This window comes from Cyanistes caeruleus, chromosome 3, assembly GCF_971803275.1.
Source record: "Cyanistes caeruleus chromosome 3, bCyaCae1.hap1.1, whole genome shotgun sequence".
Lineage (NCBI taxonomy): Eukaryota > Metazoa > Chordata > Aves > Passeriformes > Paridae > Cyanistes > Cyanistes caeruleus.
In genome coordinates, this window is record NC_141703.1 from 73,680,645 (window position 1) to 73,703,066 (window position 22,422).

At 37.4% G+C, this 22,422-nt stretch overlaps 1 protein-coding gene across 2 annotated transcripts in view; it reads left to right on the forward strand.

Annotated features, from left to right (window-relative positions):
* The window catches only part of GUCY1A2 (guanylate cyclase 1 soluble subunit alpha 2), a 133,844-nt gene extending 113,891 nt beyond the window's left edge, over positions 1–19,953 (forward strand). For both annotated transcript variants that reach the window (XM_086881967.1, XM_086881968.1), the window contains exons 7-8: positions 10,307–10,461; positions 17,422–19,953. In XM_086881967.1, the coding sequence (XP_086738093.1) occupies positions 10,307–10,461; positions 17,422–17,629 (363 nt within the window). In that variant the 3' untranslated portion in view covers positions 17,630–19,953. The remainder of the gene's footprint in view (positions 1–10,306; positions 10,462–17,421) is intronic.
* Positions 19,954–22,422: the final 2,469 nt, after the last annotated feature.

A 22,422-nucleotide genomic window follows, 5' to 3' on the forward strand; every position in this document is an offset into this window, starting at 1 on the left:
TCATTTCTTGAAAATAAGATCAGAATCTTTCTAGCCATGAAAGCACCAGAACATTGAAATTTATCCTGAATTGTCTTCTTAAAATTGTAGTGCAGTTAACAATTTTCTCTGAAGCAATCTAAACAAACGGTGAAATAGTATATTTCTTCTATTCATGGTACACGTGATGTTCAATAATAATCAGATATTACTTGTAGATTTCCACCTTATTCATTTCCTTAATAATTTTATTTACAAATTTCTTTTTTATAACCTAGATTTTCAGTGAAGGTACAGAGCTGTACAGAATACTCTGACTTCTGATCCTGTCTTTTGTTAAGATTTGTTTTATGGTGTGAAGAACATTTGATTGACTTGCTGAAGTGATGTCTATACAGGAATCAGGAGACTCACTAAGTGCTTAGATAATTTTCTAAAATCCTTGGTTTAGTGCAAACCAGCTGCCTTTCTCTTTGTGCTAATTCCCTTTGTTGTATGAAGTAGTTATTCATAACTGTCTGGATTTGCCTGTCTGAAAGACTTCAGAAAAATCATTTTATGTGAATGTGTATTTCGAACTCAACGAGGAAAAAAATCACTTTCCCTGCAAAGATCTGCAGCTTTGTGATGGTGAAGTACAAAGGCCAATAAGGAGTATTAACAAACCCCTTCCCAATTATAGCCGAGGTGAAGTCTTTTAGTCTCTTGTTTATAGGATCCATACAGTCACAAAGCCTCATTTCCCTTTGTATACAATCGCCGTTGCCAGCTGTGATGACTTGCTCCAGACATAAGAGTTGGGTAAATTTTGGAGAAATCATTGTCATCATCTTACATTGTCTTGTGTTCAGTCTATAGAAATTGCAGTTCTTAAAATCAAACTGGTGAACAAGCAAAGGAACACAGCAGCATTATCATTTTAGGGTGAGGTGCTTAAGGATTATCTGATACAGTGAGCTGTTCAAACATTGGAAACTATAAGATATAAAGTGTCTGTATGTCCCAGCTGTCATATGGAAACTTCCTTTACTTTACAGGCTAATTTATCCTTTATTTAAGCATGAGAAAGAGTTATGTTACACGTTTAGTATCCAAGTCTCTATGATGGTAGCAGTGCCTTAAGTTTCTTCACAAGGAAGCGAACTATTTTTTAGCTGTTACAGCCTGCAATTCTATTCATTCTTTATACACAGCTTGGGGTTTTCTTAGCTTTTTATTATTCATGTGGTCATTCCTTGGTTTACTGTTTCAAAAGAAGACATACATTGACGTGTTTCAGGTATTTGTCTATATTACAGTCACAGAATCACACAGAATCATTTATGTTGGAAAAGACCTCTTGAATTGTTGAGTCCAACCAAGCTCTGGCTGATCACCACCTTGTCAACTAGACCATAGAACTAAGTGCCACACCCAGTCATTTCTTGAACAATTAAATTGTCTGTATTGTTTGTTAGACTGAGAAGTGCTGAAGGAAGTAGTCTCTCCACTTTTCCCGACTTAAGAACAGGTACATTTTCAAAACCCGACCCACTTTTTTGGGTTTTTTTTGTCATGTCTACAGTGTCCATATGGAGCAGGGAGTTTAATAATTTTTTACCTTGATTATGTCGGTCTTGGTGCTGATTGCAAGAAGTTGGAGCATCCAGTAGAAACTACACACTTAAAATGTAACTCCTCTTCATGCAAAAAGTGTTAACATACTTGTGGTGGTAGAGATTTAAATGACAGTGGCAAAAATTTAGGTTTCATTAATAGTGGAGACTCTGATACATCACTGTTGTAGAGGATAGATAAGGCTGCTTCTAGTAGTAAAACTGTAAGATTATTATAGATCACTGGTTCTATTTAAAAGCTACTATGATCCTTGTTGATTGGTTCCAAGCTCTTGCCAAAGCAGATCAATCTGACTTTCATCTATGTATAAGAATATGTACTGTAGTCAAAAGATGAAGCATGACTGCCATTGAAAGATCATTTCATCTTACAGTTTCAAAGATTGCAGGCTGGATTCAAAGACCATTACGTTAAAACAGCTGAATAAATTTCTGCAGTTCTACAAAAAGACTGATCTTCTGATGGGGTCCTATCCATCAACACCAGTATGTTTTTTTGATTTATGCACAAGAGTGTAGCTTATTTTAAGGAAAGGTAAAAGTGTGTCAACTTTGTCAGGCTGAGAGTTGGATTCATCTCACCTTTCTTTAGCTGTTTATGAGGTGTCCAGGTTAAACTTACCATTAAATGTCTCTCTCTGTTCCACCAGGAGAGTTAGACAGCTTCAGGGGAGAGTGATTCAGCTTCTCCTGTGTGCCAATTTTAGAATATGAAGAATTGCAGCCCTCAGCCCTGAGGTTATTTATTTCCTGTGTTTAACAGGAGTCTAGGAATCTAACTTAAATGAGCTGGCTAACTTCTAGGTGGTGGCAATTATGTGATATTTGCCTTAAATTACAAAATTAGCAAAAGTATTGAAGACTGATTCTTGAGGTTAAAACGTTTAGGTCAAACTTTTTTTTTTTTTTTTTTTTTCCCCCTCTCTCTGTACAGTATTTCGTTCCCTTAAATATTTTGAGCATGTATCATTTATCCTTGTTAAAGTATCACCCAATCCATTCAGTATATGTCATATGATGGCACTGTGAGACAAAGATGTCCTCCTACACTGGGGATCAAAGAGAACTTTCTGATGAATTTTTTTCTTTTTTGGGTGTCAGTGGAGGGGAGGCTGGGAAAAATCCTCCACTCCACTGCTATGTGGGCTTGTGTGAGTGATTAGCTCTTTTTTAAGTGCCTGAACACACAGGTTCACATAGTAATTAAATTCCTACTGTGGAAATTACTATTTAAAGAAAACAATAAAAGGTGTTTTTGATTAAATGTCCCATCAGCAATGAAATGCAGTGTTTTACTGGTGAGTGAGAAGCAGCTCATGAAGAAGCACATTAACTTTAATGTTTCTTCTTTGGAACCTTAGGGGAAGGATATAGGTTTTATTTTTCTGTTTAGCAGCTCTAAAAATTCTCATTTACATCATTTAACACCCACTTCTCCACCCACAACCCTCTCCAGTAAATAATTTCAGGTCAGAAGCTTCCTTACAGATGACCCAAATCCTCTTCTAACCTAGTCACTGAGCAGTGCCATAGTGAATTCACATGATTGCATTTGGCTCAAAAATAACTTGCCCCAGTGTAAACTTTCCTTTGATGCTAGAACTAATGAGCTCCCAAAACTAGTCTGAGTCTTCATTTTTGTTTTTACTTCATCTAACTCTACCTCATACTGGTGATGGAGTCTCACAGGTGTGTGATTTTTCAACACAGGTTATGAAATACAGAGTTGTGAAATAAAGGAAGCTGTGAAAAACCTTTGGAGGTTAACTAATCCATCCACTATCCAAAGCAGGGCTAGCTTAAATCATAGTGGCAGAATTTCAAGGGAACAAGAAAAATAATTTCATCCTTCAAGTGTGGGGCTTCTTTATGTAGAAATGCTTCATAGCTCCTTTTTCCACATTCAGTAGAAAATGACTATATGCCAGGATCATAGCCCAGGGATGTACTATGCAGAGTGCATCCCATTGGATATTACTTACTTGCATCTCTTTGGCACAAACCACATGATTGCTTTACCCAATAACTATTTTAAATGGATTTATTGATCCCAAGGAATTCACTCTTTATTAGTTTATTACTGTATTTTTCATTTGCCTCGTATAATTTGCTGTATATTTTGCTTCCGATAGGTTGAATAATTCTTTGAGTAAAAAATCTAGGAAATTCTGATTAGAAAATAAGTTATTTCTCCAAATGATGTTCAAATAGGGTTGGAAATATATCCTGTAGTTTGGTTCTATGGAACACCTTGTGAAATTCAAATGATCTAAATTTTCCTCTGAGCAGGTCTGTTCCTTGGCAACAATTCTGTAGTGAGCTGTACTGTCATATGTCCCTTTCCAGAAAGGCACTATTTATAAATCTATCTAAGAATACAGATAACCCACACACTAAAGCATATGTCAGGACATAGCTGTCAGTCCCATCAACTTGCAGTCCTCTGAAGGAGCAGAAAGGCACACTGACTCACCAGTGTGTGGCCCTGATTTTAGACCTCTGAGCTCTGGAGAATCTATTTTTCATTAAGATGTTTTACAAGTAAATGTGCCTGTGTAAGGCATATGTTGAGATTTAGAGATAGCACTGTTGTAGAAGCTGCTAGAAAATACTAGAGCAGAAAACACCTTGAAGTATTTGGCAGATTCTGTTTGAAAGAATCTGGCTGTGTGTCATGAACTAATAGCTAAGACACCCTGCAAGAGGTGATGTTTTCCTTTCTGAAGGACACTGCAAGGACTGAAGGGAGAAGGTCCATACTGAAGCACAGACTATCAATCAATATGTTAGGCCAGAAAGTAAGGTGTGCTTTTGTCTAAGAAATGTTGCTGTACAGATACTAAGGTACATTATTGAAGCTGGTAGCAAAAGTCCTGATCCAGTAGAATTCTTCCTATTGTATATGATTGCTTTTTTGGCTTGGGCCATCTGTGTGCCTGGTACTATTTTCATGCAACTACTGCCTTGTGCCAGCCCCGAGCTCTGCTCAGCTCAGCACAAAGATTTGAGCAGCTGTCAGTCAGTCACATTATTGAGGCTTGAAAAGCTCCAGGTTGGCTGAATGGTGGATCACTTCTGCCCGTGTTTGCTTTCCAAACTGTGTCACCTACTTCCCAGCCTGCCCTCTGTCCTTCATCTGTGTCTGTGTAAGGCAGACAGTTCTGAGAAAATGGATTTTGTGTCCTTCTGGATACAGTTAACCTGTGAGGCAATCTGAGACTTCTCTTTCTAGCACGGGAGCGTGTTTTTCAGAGTGTGAGAACTGCTTATTAAGGTCTTCTTTCCTTGTGTGTGGTGGGAAGAATGCATGCTGAAATGTTCTCGTAATTCATATTTGAGGAGGAACTGTGAACATCAAACACCTTTTCTCTACAAAAATAATTTCTTTTGGCTCAGGAAATCCCTGACCTAAAAATTGCTGGTTGCAGAGAGAGAACTTTGGAAATGAGCATGTTTTTTTGCCCTGTGCTTACCAGAAGATAGGTTACATGGTTACCTTTAGTGTAAGTTGGAAAGTCTGATTGCATGTTTTAGCATCAACTACTCTTTACTGGAAGACAAAAAGAAAGGTACCCACAGAATCTTCTTCTTCCTACTTTGCCTTTCAATTTATTTCAATAATTCCTTTATTAATTAGACCACAGAAAAATGGTTCAAGCTGTAATGATTCCTGAAAGGAAAAGCTTCTTATGTACATGGTGATATGCAAAAATATTTGCAGTCCTTTTCTTTTCAACTCAGAAGTCATTCTTCACAGTCATACCCTTATGCAGTTCTTTATGCTGTTGCCTATGAATCTCTTTTCTTCTAAATAAAGCATAAATTATGCTATCTAAAGTAGATTTGTAAACCCATAACCAAGACTGCAAATATTTTTGCACAGCCCGATGTACATAAGAAGCTTGAGGAATAATTTAATACCCAGTTAATTTTCCTTTCAGGAATTATTACAGCTTGAACCATTTTTCTGTGGTCTAATTAATAAAGGAATTATTTTTAAATGTGCTAATGCAGTGTCTCAATTTTGAATGAAAGAGGAAATAAGGTTAATGTATTCTATTGGTTATCAACATGAAAACATATATTGGTCAAAAAAAATTTAGATTAGAGGATTTTAATTAAATTAAAATTAAAAAATTTTAGATTAGAGGATGTTTTAAAAAACATTCTTGAGTAGACAAGTGCTACTTCTCAGACTGTCTTTCCACTTGTGTTTCAATTTTTGCCTTGAAAATTATGTGGAGAAATAAGGAAAGAGGAAGGAGAATACATTTTTCAACAAGGTTTCAAAAGAAAAAACTCAAGAGCTTTGACCATAATGAAAATGATTGGATTTTTTTTTTTATTGTGGTAGTATTGATTAACAGAAAAAGCTATTAAGAAACAAATTAGCAATGATGAAATTTACTTCAGGCATGCCACTGCATTTGTTTACTATTATTAAAATATTCTTTGCATCTTCTCCATAAGTCAGTTGTATATGGGTTGTGAATTTTAGTGTGGCATTTACTCTCATCTCAGTTGGAATAAACTTTATTTTGATGTAAGAGTGCAGTTTTCAGTATGGTGCCTAAGAAGGCATTCACTCTATTGCAAGTAATTGAAATTGCACAGCAGATAAAAAAGAAACAAAACTAAACAAAGTGAAAAGCCCAGCTTCTTCTAGAAGAAGAAAAAGGAAAATCATGCTTTGGCAATGAGGAGGTGTAAAGAAGTACCATACAATTTTTTTTAAGATTGGGGACACCAGAAAAATTCAGTAACAGATGTTCAGTTCAGAAAAAGAACCAATATTTTTGTGTTGTTCATCCTTGTTCCTGTTTGTTTTTGACTTTCCTCTTGCAGTCCAGTCTGGACTGTCAGTTCTCATTGATACCACTTCTGGCACACTTCCCCATTAGATGATGACCAGTGCTCCTCATCTTTCCCTATGAATCTTCTTTATCACTATTAAACAAAATCACTATCCTTCCTGTCACTTGGGTATTAGACATTTCTGTTCTTTGAGCCTTATCCAGTAAGAAATATCGAAATACTGCTACTTTCTCTATACAAGTTTTGGAAGCTTCTTTTGCTTTGCACATAGCCAGGTCTTTTCTACCACATTACATTGATCAATGCAGGCTGCTTTTCTTTTACATCTGTGACTCATCAGCTTTTCTCCAGTTCACTGTTACCACAGCTCTTGCAAAGATCAGATTTGTTAATCTCTTTTTTCTTGTTTTCCATTGCGCTCAGTTGAATTTGTCCCTCCATCTGAAAAATCTCTCACAGGTGTCTCACTATTTTTCCCAGAAGTTCATTTTGCCATTGTGCCTTCCAATGTCATCCTTTAGAAATGTCTTTGTCTTTTGTTGGTCCCTTCACTGTTCCTTTCCTATTGGAGGAATGGTATTAACTGGTTGTTTTTTTCACAGCCGTCTTCTCTTTGTGACAGTTTCCAAAGACCCATCTTTCCATTTGTGTGCATAATGCCTCTGAACTTTCGGGTTCAGCTCCATACTTCCCTTTTATCTTTAGCCAAATAATTAAGGACATACAAAGGAGCACTTGTTACAGGAGAAGAGCATGCATTTTCTTAAAAATGCTCCATTTAAGACAGTTAATAAATGTATAATTTGTACTACACATATATTAAAAGGGGTATACAGAGTTATGATAGACCAAAAAAAAAAAATTCTAGTGTTGCCACCCAATTTTCACTTTCTATTCTATTATTAATATTTAATGGTGACTGTTCTGAGAAAGCACTGATAAGGTGTACATGTACAATATAGCTTGGGAACTATAACTATATTTGTGTAACTGTTGTTATTATTGTTCTAAGTTCTAGGCAGATTTTCTTTATTGTAAAGATATTGTGAAAAGTTGATGTGCCCCAATAAGTGCCTTCTTATTAATATTCTGATCACACATTTTTTTCCTTTGTAAAAATGAGCCTTAAGCTGTTAACACAACAGTTTTCAACTAGATGAGGAAAAGACCAGAACAATGTATCTGCAAATGAAGTTAAATATTGAAAAGACCTTTACTTTATGTAAAGGCCTATTTCTCTAAAAAGTTCTATAGGAACAATGTAATGGTTATTCTCAGTATAATAAGGCACACTAAGGAATACTTCAAGGCAAGAGCATCAGTGTTTGCGGGTGCATTTCTTGTAGAGAACTATGTCATAAAGCAGATGTGGATTGTAAGGCATTCTTCATGTCATTTGTCTCTAAGGTTTATTGAGAAAGCCTGCATCAACTTTCTTCCACCCAATGAAAACTTAAGGTTTTGACACTCTATGTCGTTTAACTTGAGTTTGTGAGAATATGTCTACCTTTATAATTGTAGGAGCACGTGTTTTTTAAAAAGCTCTTAAGATAGCACAGAAGAACCCTCACATCTGTCTCTGAAGCAGTGAGTGATAAAAAAAATGTGGCCATGTAAAAGGAAGCAATGAAAAGGAAAGAATGAAAGTAACAAAACAACCAACAATAACTTCAGCTTTCACTGCATATATTGCAAAAGCAAGTTTTATTTTCTTAGTAACTTTTTTGCTGTCATATTTTCCATCCTCTCTAATGTATACTCTTATCCCTGTGTTTTTAGAGGAAAACAAAGCTAATAATTTTCTTACAGTTTCAATCTGGCCTTTACATGTGTACTCCAATGTACTGTGGAAGAGGTCACAGCACGCAGTTAATTTGTGGTTTTTAAATAAATGTGCAGAGTAGCAATGGAACAAATAGGTCTCATTAGCTCTGTTCCTAAAATTGTATTCAAAATTACTATTCACCTACCTTCTCACAAGAACAAGACATTGTAAATAGGTTGTTTGGTATTTACTGAAAGCTGATGGCAGGCTCGCTGTTGTGTCAACAAGACTTCCTGCTCAGTCTTTCACTGAGGGCAGGTACTGACCTCACCTATATGGAGAAGGGCTGTTTACCCAATTCATGACTGAAGAAGCACTTTTTTTCACTGGTAATAGACAGTAGAGTTTAAATGTATGTTGTAGCAAAAGAATTGCTGTTGCTCCAAAAGATGACCAAAAATAACCCAAATTTTATGAGTTAGCACAGATGTTAGCAGGCAAACCGAGTTCATGAATGCTTCCCAGCCCTATGGAAGAGAGTATTTGAAAAATTTCAGTGGCTGCCTTCCAAACTATAGCAAAGGTTTGAAAGTTCTATTAAAGTGAGTGATATTTATTCACAGATTAAAAAAAAAACCAACAAAACCCCCCCCCCCAAAAAACCCAACCAACCAAAAAAAAAAAAACCCAGTCAAATAAACCAAACAACTTAGTCTGTAATTAACAGCATTTTTGTGAAGATTGAGGGTTTTAGGCTGCCTGTGAGAATGTTTTAATTAGTATCACATTGAATGCAGAGCATGTCCTTAGGTTATGCAGGAGCTTACTGTATAGCAGATATAACTGTAAACTTACTGTCTGTGACATATAAGAGGGGAACAAAAGAGTGCTTAGCTGCATGGTGAAAGTCTTGGGCATGTGGGAAGAACCATAATCAGTGAAATAATGTGGGGTCTCACATGTTTGTAGAACTTCATAGACACCAACCAATGTCATCAAATACTGGCATTTTCTTTGGATAAAAAAGGGGTAACAATGACTTTTTTATTTGTATTTGAGTCCATATGTATTTTGTAATTTAACAAAATAGAAAAATATAATAATAATAAGCACAGTGGAATAACTGTGAATTAAGTGAAAGGACCATATTGAGTACAGTTGTTAGGTAAGCCACTCATTCATACCCCATCAGAACCTCTTAGTACCTGCTATTTATTTCCTTCACCTTATGTTTTGCAGCAGTCCAGTTGCTATGAGCAAGAGTATCCTCAGAAGATATAAATATCTTCTTTTTAATTTTTTACTGTCAAAAAGTTAACAAGAGAAAAAGACTTGCCTATTTGTAAAAATTATTTTCTTGGCAAACACAATTGTTAGCTAAAATGTATGCAGAACAAATCTCTGATTACTCACTCTGAAAGAAACTTGGATGGTGACTGAGCTTTACAGGTCTATGCCAATGCCATATCTCAGACAGTTACAGAGGATGATTGCTGAAAGTCACATAGGTTTTTCAATTTTCTGGGGATTTATTCCTCCTTATTATGAAGGGGATACAATTACCTTTAAAATCATTGGTGCCTCAGTCTTCAGCATTCTCAGCACTGCAGTATCTCTCTGTCTGACAAAGGGAGAAAGACCTTAGACCTTGAAGAGTTTGGAAGAAAAATACGAAGGAGATAAAAGTAACTTACACATTCACTCCACTTAACTACTCTTCCTGACAGTTAGATAAAAATTGGGTTTTACTTTAAAGCCAGTGTTAGAAGTGGTGGCAAAAATAATCTCTGTAATGTATTTATTTGTGAATTTAGATGGCTGATATTGCAGTAACTGTGGATGATCCCATCCTATTCTGTTCATGATTTCTGTTTTGACTGTCACAGTCTCCAGCAAATGTGCACAAAAGAAAATAGTTTTAGTGAAAAGATAATAATCTTTTTGTTCTTCTTTCTTTTAACTGCATCTGATTTAAGCTAGAGGAATAGAAGAGCCTGTTTTCTTCCACTTCACTCTTTCTTCTTTGGTTTATTCTTTACTTGAAAGGGCTGCTTTTAAACGAGGGCTAATGACATTACCATGGGTGGTGCAAGAGAGGCAGGCTGACGTGGGTCTCGTGTTTTTTTTCCAGATGAGGATAGGCATTCACTCAGGTTCGGTGCTGGCCGGCGTCGTTGGTGTGAGAATGCCACGCTACTGTCTCTTTGGGAACAACGTCACCCTTGCGAGCAAGTTCGAGTCAGGAAGTCACCCGCGCCGCATCAACGTCAGTCCCACCACCTACCAGTAAGTGCTCCTAACCCTTTCCCCTTGTTTCTATTTCAGCCTGTTTTCAGTTCCATCTTGTGACATGCTCTGTCCTCAACGCGTGAAATGCAACAGAAAGTTGGTAGGGCTTCAGGACAGCTGGAAAGAGGTATTGCTTGGGGGATGTCTGTCTGTCGCTTGCAAGTTTGTATCAGAACAAGCAAAGAAGTGAGGCATTGGAGACAAGGAGAAAAGAACAGAAAAGCCAGCCATTCCTGCCTAAACAAATATGTAACAGAAGAAGTGGGAGATGTCTCACAAAGCAGCGTAGTTTTATGCACTGTTACAGCTTTTGACTGAGGATTTGGGTTCTGCCTGCTAAATACAATTCCTGAAAGAAAACATACTCCCATTCTCTCAGAAGGAAGTCTGATTTTTCTGGTAAGGCCAAGCTTACAGAGAGATTTAATGCTTTCTTGAAGACAGAATTGCTTATTTAGCTCTGTAAAGACACACTTGATAGAAGCATTCTCATAACGTAGGAAAAAAGATTGAAAATGGCAAAGCATTATCACTAGAGCTTTGAAGAAATTATGCAAATGGAGAGAAGGCTTGATTGAATCTGGTTATGAGGAACAACTCCTAAGTAAAAAAGGTGTTCCTTATTGTTCAAATTTGACAGTTTGACTATTAGAATTTCTACTGCTTAGATTACAGCTGATGCACTCACTTTTTTTGGCAAGATATCTCAATCTTCCAGTGTTCTAAATCTGAAGTAATTTTCTGAAGGTTTTGAGACTGTGTGGCAAATCTGTACACAGTTTCTCAAACAATATTACTTTTTTTTTTTCCTATTCAGAACCGTGAATCTCAGTTATTTTCCCCCATAGCTATCTATGTAAATAAAAATTTTAAATGGGATTTCTTTATCCAAGTATTGAAGTGTCTGCTATGCTAAAATATGAATCAGTCAGAAATTAAAAATAATTAAACTAGTGCATAAAGTGACATTCTTCTGGAAAGCCTGGTCACTTGAGATCATATTTTGAGAATGAAGCGAGTGTAACAAATTGAACAAGAGATAGAATAACTGACTAAGCTTTGTATCATAAAGTGAACAGAAATAGATTCATACAGTTGTCTCGTAACATGGAAGAGAAAGACAATCTTATTATTCTCCAAATCTATTGAAATCTAATCTATTATTGTTTGCAGAAAACATTTTCATTTAAATAAAAATAAATTCAATAAATATATAGGAAACTTCTGTTTGGAATTTGGTATCATTTGAAAAGAAATTTGTTTTGGGACCTTCCATACACAGCATTCTACAGGCTTCAGCTGTTGGTAATCCACTGTGGGATAGAAGGAACCCTCTAAAACCTTGCTTGAATAGTCACCATAATTTTGCTTACCATTTGTACTCCAGTTACAAAAATTACACAGTAGCAGGGCCTTTGGTGTGTGGTTTGTGGTCTGGCAAAAGGTGACCAAGGCCCTGTGGAGCTGGACTTTTCTTGAATAGGATCAGTTCTTATAAAGTGCTGTTCTCCAAACTGAGATATTTTTCAAGCTATTCTGAAAGCACAGTCCATACTTTTTCAGAAGAGAGATCTTAGCGCTTCACAAATGGGCGGTGCAAAAATTTCAGGGGAGTGATTTCACTTGGGGCTTTGGTGTTGCTTCCTCATGTTTGTGTTCCTGAGAGCAGAAACTGGTGAGCTAGGCAGTTTTATGGAAATACAGCTAGAGCTCTCTAGTATCTGTGGGACCTGTGGTGCACAAAACTCCCTTCATGTTGGGGCCAGAGTCACTTTCTGTGTACCAGAGCACAGTGCTAGTTGTGTTGAATTTGGTTCTGAGTGATACGGTGCTTCCTCTGTGAGACACAAATTTGTGGTCATCCTTGAACAATCTGATCTAGCTGAAGAGGTTTCTGTTCTTTGAATGTGGGTTGGACTAGAAGGGCTTTTAAGGTCATCTCCAACCCCATTGATTCTATGGTTCTGTGACTGTATTTTCATCACAATGCTGATAAAAAGACTGTTTGAGGGCCTGTGTCTGGAGCTTTTTAGCAATCTGTGGGTTTGTGCTGCCTTTTTTCTGACTCCTAGTACAATGTGGCACAGAGAAGATGGCATCTCTTTACCTGTGTCTCCTCTCTGCCTGGCTGCCACTGGGCATGTTGTACCATGGCAGGTCAAATGTGAGTCACCTTGGAGAGCATTCTTACTAAGTCCTGTGTACCAAAACGTGAGTCAGATCTTCTCACCCTTGCATATCTTTCAGCTTGTATCAAAAATGAGTCTACAGGTGTTTTTGCTTCCCTTTAATCCTAGAACTCCAGTATGAATAGGACCATTTTTTTCAAGATGGCTGATCTTTCACCTTATATGACCTTCATGTCCTGTACTTACCTTGCAGAAAGTTATTAGTGTAGGCTGTTGCTTCAAAAAGGGATGAAGGTGGAAAAAGCGACTGATTATGTAGTAATGTTGTAACACAAAATTGCAAAACAATACACAACAAAATGCAGAATTATTGCTATTTTTTATCTGTATGATTGTACTCAGTAAACAATCTGCTGTTAACGTGCTGAACAAATTCAGTGCGTGATTCAGAGAACTTGCATCACAAGTGTCTGAAAGTAACAGGCTAGACACGTGGTTTCAGGTAAAGGAAGTAGAAATGGCAAGAAAATACATGTTTGAATAAGATACAGTTATCATTCAGGATGAGTGGATAAAAGCAGTGAGGATCAGGCTAGGAAAAATTTTATATTACAGGCTTGGGAAATGATGTGAAAAGGTAAAATGAGTGTGCATGGGGCAACTTGAAAAGTTGATTTCAAACCATGCCTTCTGGCATAGTTGAAAGCTTGAAAACTAACAGGGAAGAAGTCAAGAAATGACACTGTTGACACAGTGGCCAGAAGAGACTGCAATTACAGAATACTCAAAGGGGCAGAATTATTCAGAGTTTCTGAAGGGGATTTTTGACATTTAACACATTTACCTGGCAGTGTCCAAATCAAAAAGTAGTGATCTGACACATCCATATGTAACAATTCTTAAATACAATTTGTATGAGTATGTATTTATTGTGTATAAATAAAGTGATTCATCACAAACTGAAATGTATTTGACTTTATATTCTATTCAGTGCTTCTGTTTGATCATCCTGTGCTGCTGTTCACTTTGTTAATACTGCTGTTAATATTTCTCTTATCTCAATGTTTTCCAAAGTAGATAATTTTGCAGTCAGTATGAAAACAACAGAATTTCAATTATATGAGACTACTGGCATTTATCATCACATGTTTGTGTCTACAATGGCCCCTGATGGAAGTTGTGATACAAGTTTGATAAAGCATGCAGGTGCTGGAAATGTGTCCAATACTTAACAGCTTTCATTTTACAGTAAAGATTATGCATCATAAAGTGTCATCAGCATTCAAATAATAATCACATTTAAGAATACCTATTACTGGTTACAGACACTTCCCTACAAGCCTGTAATCTGCCTAAGTAAGAATCAGAGTCTAAAATGATAAGTACAAGGTGTGATGTTTGTTGCTTAGCAGCAGGAGTGAGCCTGGGGCAGCCTCACAGACCTCCTGAATTTTTTTCTTAAATGAAGGAATGGAAAAGAAAAATAAAATAATTGGATAATTCTCATATACTATCTCTTTTTGTTAGAAAGCAAGATCATTCCCACTGAGGAAGGGACAGAACAAGAATTTTAAAAGCTTTGAAAGATTTCAGGTTAGGAAGAGAAGGTGTTAAAGTTAATCAACTGCAAATCAGTGTTCAAGGAATTCTTCCTACCCTGAAATATGAACAAAGAGGACAAGCTGAGTGCAGAACTAATTCCAGGCAATTTATAGGAATGCTTGAGTACCCTGACCCTCACAATTCAAGCTCTGAATTGTAAATTGTATATCCAACTATTTGAGTGAAACCCAGAATTCTGAACCTGTGAAAAACCTACTATAAAAATATCCTTTCAATAGTGCCCTGAAGGGAAATTCACAGAAGTGATTCAGAAAATACAGCTAAGATAAATGCTTTGGGATATTTTCAGACTAGTTTTTTATGAATATTCCTGAACTGCGGAGGTTGTGTAACTTCAGCTTAAGCCTTCTGAATATGGGACAATCTGGGAACATTTTTTATACAGTTTAAGCTGCAACATAATTTCCTGACAGTGAAGGATAAGATTGTGCTCTCAGGGTAGATTGTTCTCTCAGGCTTTCACAACTGGCAGTCTGACTTGTTCACAAAGGAGTGCCCTGGGAATGGTCCACGAGGTGAGGCAGCCAACCAGAACTGGGTGCCACTACCCAGGAAATGTTCCAGGGCAGAAGGTTTTACGCTGAATCTTCTCCTGAACCAGAGAGGAAGTGCAAAAAATGGATTGTATGGGATAGAGTGGCTTGGTCAGCACCTGGTGTCCAGCCAAGGTCAGCCCACCACAGGGTGGCTCAGTGCACATCCCTAAGGATGTGCACTATTCATTCACCTGCTTAGCACAAGGACTTTTGGGGCTATTTGTACCCATAAAAATGGAATTCAATAAACTTAGAAATGGCCATGACCATCAACTGCTATTGATTTCTTTTTAACATCACAAGTGGCCTAAAAGTAAGAGTCAAGATTTTGCAGAAAATTGTCATCACTGATACGCACTGAGAATTTGCAGATAACTTGTTTCTTTGGTATATACACAAAGATGTAAGAAATCAGAGTCAATTTCTGAATTATGATCGCATTCTCAGACTGGGAAGACAAGTGACAGGACCAACATACTATTTAAGGAATTAGAAGAACCTGTTCTTTAGGAGAAAGCTAACAAGAGGTCATTTCCATCATGATGAAAATCTTTTTAATAATAGTATTCTATAAGCCAGAATTTTATTTTTATTATTTTTTGTTTTTGTTTTCCCCTTAGAAGTGGAAAGTAATTTGGACAGAATGTAAGCACAAGTAACTTCCATTAACACCTACTTGGTAAAAAAGGTTTCCTGCCATGTTTGCTTGAGAGCTGAGGTGTTACCTCAGTAAGGGTCATCTGGACAATTTCTGAGGGTTAGAGGCTGATTCAGGCAGTGCATCTAATACAGGGATGTGGAATCTATCACAAGCCACAGCAGTAGAGGAGTCTTCAAGAGACTAATTGTCTCAGTTCTGGAACATTTAATTGCAACCAAGTTACAATTCACAAAACAAGGGAAAATAAGATGGGTAATTAATATCTTGCACTTTTTTAAAATTAGGAAATAGTATAAAATATCAACTAATCTTAGTGCCAGCCCTGAAATGAATAAAATAATATAGATATGTTTTGCAGTTTTGGATTTGTGTAACTGTCATTAAAATTGCACGATGTTAGACTCTGATGAGGAAACCACTGACTTTTAGGAAGTCTGGTTGCTCCATAGTGAATAGTCAGTGTGAGGTAGAGTGGCTACACTACTTAGAACTTAGAAAGTTCTAAGATCTCAGCTGCTACATGCAGAAATCTCATTTGGGAAGCTGTGAAGAGTTATTTCAGTATATTAAATCTGTAGTTTGGACATACAAAATATTTACTGCAAACACTGAAGAGATGAAAAGAGAGAAGCTTCTCTGTAGAGTCCTCCACAAACATTCATGCAATTTAGAAAGCACTGCAGTATTTTGGTCATAAAGTTGACAGTCTGGACCTTCGAAGCACATGCTAAATAAAGTTCTCCACAGAAATTCAAAGGCAGAAACTTTGTTGGATTTATAATCGAGCTATTGTTTAAAAGCTGGAAAGAAAGTGCCTTTATATGTCAATGAACTCATACAGACTGTCTCATACAAAACTCATGAAAAATACTCAGTAAAGGAAGTGCTATTGCATATACTGATAGTCCTGCAAAATTTTCCTGGCAGTGGGGTTCATTCATTCATTTGCTTTCCAGAAATCAGCTTTACAGACATTAAATAATCTACCTATTACAAAATTCTGTGGAAACTTATACAGTTCTTCCCAGTTATGTTTTTGAGCTTGAAACTGATTGACAGAAAGAATAAATATCGTTGGAGGGAAAAGAGGATGAATGCTTTTGTATATCCAACTGTGCTCAGAATCTACCATTGTCTCAAAACTGCTCTTTTCAATCCTGCAAGAGATTGAATACCACTAACTTAATTTACTTTATTTATTGGAAACAAAAAAGAAAATGTAGAGTTACTTCCTTTATTTTGCAAGTCCAGATAGTTCTAGGGAAGATACTTGATAAAGATGCCCTAAATTTTCAGAGATTTCTCCACCATGGCTAAGATGGCAAATGGCAGAAGGCAGCAGAGTCAGGTCTGTGGTGTTGTAGCAGCTGAGCAGGCATGCCAGGAGATGGCTTCATGGATCCAGGGAACCTGGATCCCTTTTTGACCCAACCAAATAGCCTAGATTAAACCCATGGGTACTGTTGATGAATAGTGTCAGATCTGATTCTGCTGTTGTAGTTGGATTTGCTGTATTTGAACCCAATACTGAGTGTGAGAGGGGCACAAACTGACCTCCCTGCTTTTATCTGTGAGAGCTCCCAGGCGCTGCCACCTTCATGCCTGCCTTCCAGTGGGAAACCTGCTGGTAGCCATCACTCTGAAATGTTAATTTCTGCCCAACTGACCAGACTGAAGTGTTTTAACTAACCCAAATGATATGTTCTGGATTACTATCATTATGAATTTGGTTCTCTTTCTGGTACATTACTTTCTGAATACTGACACTGATTTTGAGAGAATGTTTTTTTTGAGCCATCCCTTCAGCTGATCTCAGTGAACAGAGCTCCTTTAAGTTAATGATGATAAGTTCACATATGTCAGCTGAGGACCCTGATTTCTTTATATGTTACATAATAGTGTAAACTCACTTTTCATTTGGTTGCACATAGGATCCACCTCTTCCAAAGAGTCATTTCTGGAATATGTTTTACAGTATTTTATATCCTTCTGTTTTGTTTTTCTCCAGGCTTTTGAAAAAGGAAGAAAATTTTATTTTTATCCCTCGTTCCCGTGAAGAGCTTCCAGAAAACTTTCCAAAGGAAATTCCTGGGATCTGTTACTTCCTGGAGGTCAGAAGTGGTCAGAAGCCGCCAAAACCTTCCATCACATCTGCCAGAGTGAGAAAGGTGTCTTACAACATCGGCACCATGTTCCTCCGGGAAACTAGCCTATGAGGCCTGCTGCAGATCAAAGACTCGTCAAAAAAGCACAAGCCCAGAACTGGGTCATGACAGGGGAGTTGGAGGTTCTTTGTGTCTCACTGCCTTCTTCTGAGCAGGCAGTAAAAAGCTCCATGTAATGTCAGGCAATAATCATTTTAAAAGGTGGGTAACTGCTGTCTGTAAGCAAAGTGGAGATAAGGAAAAAATATTAAACAATGTACTTCCACTTCCAGAGGAATTTCTTTCACAAACTTAAGTCTGGCCCCTCTATGGCAAACAAAACAACAAAACAAAACCCCAACTCTCAAATTAGAGGTTGGTCTTGTTTTGTGCAGAAAGGATGATGGTTCTCTGTAGATTTGCACCAGCTAAGCAGAATTGAGAGTCAGTTCTGATTATGCATTCCTATATTTAATGTGTTCTTCAGTAAGGTAATGATGTTTTTTAACTTTATGAACAAGCATTTCATACATATACTGTAGAGCTATTGTAACCTTCCTGGCAGGAGGAATTATGACTCAGTACAAATATTGTAGGAATTTTACCTATTTTTATACATATTTCACTTTCTGGATAATTACATTCCACATACTGTAAGCTGAGTGAATTTAGATAGCTTTTCAGAAGAAGTTACTGTATATTTCATACATTCTACCTTTCAAACCTTATTGTTACACAAGTGGGAAGAAGGCATTTCTTGACTTTTTGGCAACAAAAAAATCAATATTTACAGAATAAAAACCCCACTTTGGTAAATTACTTTATCCAGTTTTTATGCTAAAGCTTTAGATGAGAACTGTCTTCTTATATTAAAATAATGTTCAGTATTTGTCCTACAGTGTTGTATGTCCAGTCCTTCCAGGACAATGTAAACAAAGTGCAGAAGATCAATGTGTGGACAAAGAGAAAAGTTCTTCTCAATGGGTCTTCTTTTCCCTCCAAATTATCAGACAAACTGATTTTCAGTAGAAGCCCTGAACTTCTCTAAAAAGTCTATTGAAAACTTATTCTGAGGAATTCCAGCAGACACTGGAAGCTATCTGGATGCTGGTTTTCCACATTTTTTAATAGGACTTGTGCTTGTAATCCAGATTGATTGTTGAAAATCCATTCTGTTCATAATGATTGCTCATTTGGAAATTTCCTCTATTGTTTGATTGGCTGAAGGTTCCCTGTTTTTCTAGTTAAGATCAGAAAAACACCAAAAAGGGAAAGAGAAAGAAAAAAAAAGAAAAAAAAAAAAAAAGGAAAAAAAAGGCCAATTCTTTGCTGTTGAAAATTAATAGTATTATTAATAGTATTATTGTCTTCAGTTAATCCAGTTCAAGCAAGGTGTGTATCTGGCACATTTTCAGGTTTATTTCTCAGGTTTTCTTTTTTAAAGGTAGTGGTGGTCAGTTTTCCTGTGCAGGTGTGCTGCCTTTGGATCATACTGGGGTCATGATGTTCTGAGCTTGCAGATTGTTAAAATTCGTGCCGTGATTCCAAAGCGGCTTAGCTGTTCGTGGGCCTTTAATTACTTTAATCAAAGATAAGACTCAGCAGCAGCTAGGAGGCATGAGAAACTCAGCATTTCTCTAATCCAGAACAGAAATGAGTTTGCTTATGGATTTAGTTGTCATAAAATGAGGCATCTCTTGAAAATAAGTAAGTAACTGTCACCACATTTCGGGATTATCCAGCTGGATCTTTCTGTGAAAGGAATGACAGTTGTCTGTTTCTCCCCACTGACCAGTAGCCCCTGTGAGTCAGCATGGTGCTGCTGCCCTGTGCTGAGTAAGTTTCAGGCTTCTTTTCCATGAGAAAGGACTGTCTTGAACCTTTACAGACTTCAGCATTCAGAGGACATCTGAAATTACTCTGCAGGGGTGAGTTTTTCCTTGCCTGAGGAAGGAATGGGAATTAGCATGGGAATTAGCCCAGAAACCTATTTTAATGCAAATTCCCTCACTTTCTAGTGGGATACTGATGTTAAAGATTTCTTCCATTGGTATTAGAGCATTCTTGGGATTAGAGGAGTTATTTTTTTTATCTTCCTTGATAAACAGCATATGGAATTCTGTGGCCTATCTGAAAAATTACTTAAAAAAAGCCGTTCAAGCTAGAGGTTGTGGAATTTCCATGCAAACTACAGATCTGAGCATTTCCTGCACAGGATGACAAGTTTTAGCCTATAGCCATTAGTTTGCACATACACAGGATGTAGAATGCATTTTTTTTACCCTGGGAACACCAGTGAGATGTGCAAGAATCATAAATGGATCAAAGTTCATGTTTCACCACTGAAAGAGGAATGCCATTTCCCAGCTAATAAATCCATGGTTCTTATGTCATTACTTAGTTCCCTAGAGTGATTTTTTTTCAAATAGCCATTAGTAGATTTAGATTTCAGTCTGACTTCTCTGGCACGTCTTCACTGTTCAGTAAGTGCTGGTGTCAGTCCCAGCCTATCTGGCCAACCTCTTTTTCTCTTCTCACCACCCACCTATGTGAAGAGTACACATGTAGAGGTTTAAACCAAAAGCTTGTAGTTCGATAACTTTTCTCCTACAGTTGGCAGTAAGAAATGTCTAGGTTAACCTAGACATTCTACACCTGATCTTGATCAATGGAAACATTTTTAATGAATGATGGATAGATGCTAGTTTTACTTGCAAATTGGAGAAGCAATCAAAACCAGTTTGTATCACCATCCTCATCCTCTTAGAGACTTTTTGTTGTATAAGGAAATTTAAAATCATAGAGATCTGTGTGAGAACTGAAAATTGGTATCTGTATCACCATGAATACATTGATAGTGTTTGAAAATAACCCATCTAGCTCCCTGAATTAGAGTACACTGACTGTATAAAAGTATACAGTCTTTGTTTTTCATAAGCTTATGTAAAGGTAACATATCTAGAACTGCAGCACAGATACTAAGTATTGTCTTACTTGTGTTATGATGAGGGAAGTTAATGAAAACAGTGTGGGCTCTCTGGGGACATTTTTCTATGTCAATGTGAGGAATGTAAAACATTCTCAGCACTTTCTAAAGAAGTAGTTGCATCTGCTGCCTTTCATATTAGGTTGCAAACTTATTTTGTTGGACACCTTTACAAAGTTAAATGAAACTTATTATCGAGATTGATGTTGTCATGTCAATTATGTGGTAGGTTGTCAGACTCAACGTTTTTCCAACAGCACTTACTTTTGGTGATAGGGAAAAGGTTCTCATTTTCCTGGCATTGTCTTCAGAAATAGAAAGGTTCTCAGAATTTTTTATCTTGAGATGATGAGGTGGGGAGGTTAGAGTTGCTGAAATGGTTACAGAAATCATATACTCTAGCTGGAACTTCCTTTCAAGTTTTTACTCCTTATAAAACAGATGATCTTTGGTTCCTCTGGGTAAGAATTTACATTCTTGTGTTTCTTCATGTAGCTGCAAGTAGCCACATCTGCTGTCTTGAGTTTCTGTGCAGAACAAATCCAACCTCTCTGAAGAGAGAGGGAGATCTATTTTGTATTGCATGTACAAGGCAAAGGGAAGGTGATGTGAGGACCCCCCCTAGCTGTTCATTAATCTCTTTGTGGCCAGTTTCTTGTACAAAAATCAGGAGGCCAAAGTGAAGAGAGTCCACAGTCATTTCCCCAGAACAGTTTTTACAGATCTTGTGTCAGATTTTTCCATCTGCTTGAAGCTTCCCATCACACAGGCTTTTCTGTGATGCAATTCATAGAGATCATGAACTTGGGGCAAAAAGGAAATAGTGATGAAGTGGTAGGGTGGCAGATAAATTTTGTTCTGCATCCCTCTGGTAAAATTTGCCATTCAAAGACAAAAGCCTCTGCACGGGAGAATTGCTACTAAGCCAGGACTGTCAAAGTGTGGTTTTCATGTAGGATCCCAAAGGATATTTCATTTTTAATTCCAGAAAGCCAATAGTCATTAGCTGTGATTGTGGTTTTGGCTTCTCTGCTCATTCCCACATACAGTTTCAGATCTGAATCTGTTTTGAAGCCTGGAAACATGCCTCTGCAAACAGAAAACCAGAGCTCTTAAAACCTTGAAATTCTTGTATGGGAATTGCCTGTTTTGAAGAAATCCTTGTGATTGAGTCATTAACAGTCCATGGCAGTTCATGTGTGTTCACATGCCATTTCACAGTGCTATCTCCTCTTGTGCTTACAATGTTCCCTACCAAGCCCAACAACAGGATTGGGCATATTTAACATCCATCTTCCATTTTTTCCTGTATAAAGCAAGCAGTGCAAAACCATGACATGCTGCATTGCTGCATGCATTTAAAAGTATCAGCCCTGCACTAAGATGTAAACTCTGATAACCAATTTCACATTGTATATTTCTTGCTCTGAACAGATCCTTCTCTCAGGCAATTTAAAAATGAATGGAAAAAAAAATAGCACCGAAAACGGCTGTGTGGAATTGTAAATGAGTCTGAGACCTGCATTGGTTGTTGGGGCAGGTTGAATTGCTGGACAGCTTTCTGATTCTTCAGCTGCCACAGGCTGTCACATGCTACATGCTTCATGCAGACGGTCCTGTCAAGGAGTCTATAATCCAGAAGCAGCACTGTAAACTTAGGGCATCTTCTGAGTTTTCCTCTTCTAGTCTCAGGCCACTGCCTCACTTTTGCTGAGTGCTCAGAGCTTGCTAAGGAGAGCTAGTTCCCTGTCCTAATGCAGTCTCAGAGCTCCTGGCTTCCTTTCTGGATTCTGGTGGTCTTTTGCAAAATTGTGCATGTGTAGTATTGGAAATAGCAACATGCTTAAATTAGCAGCAAAACAAGAAGCTTAAAAATGCT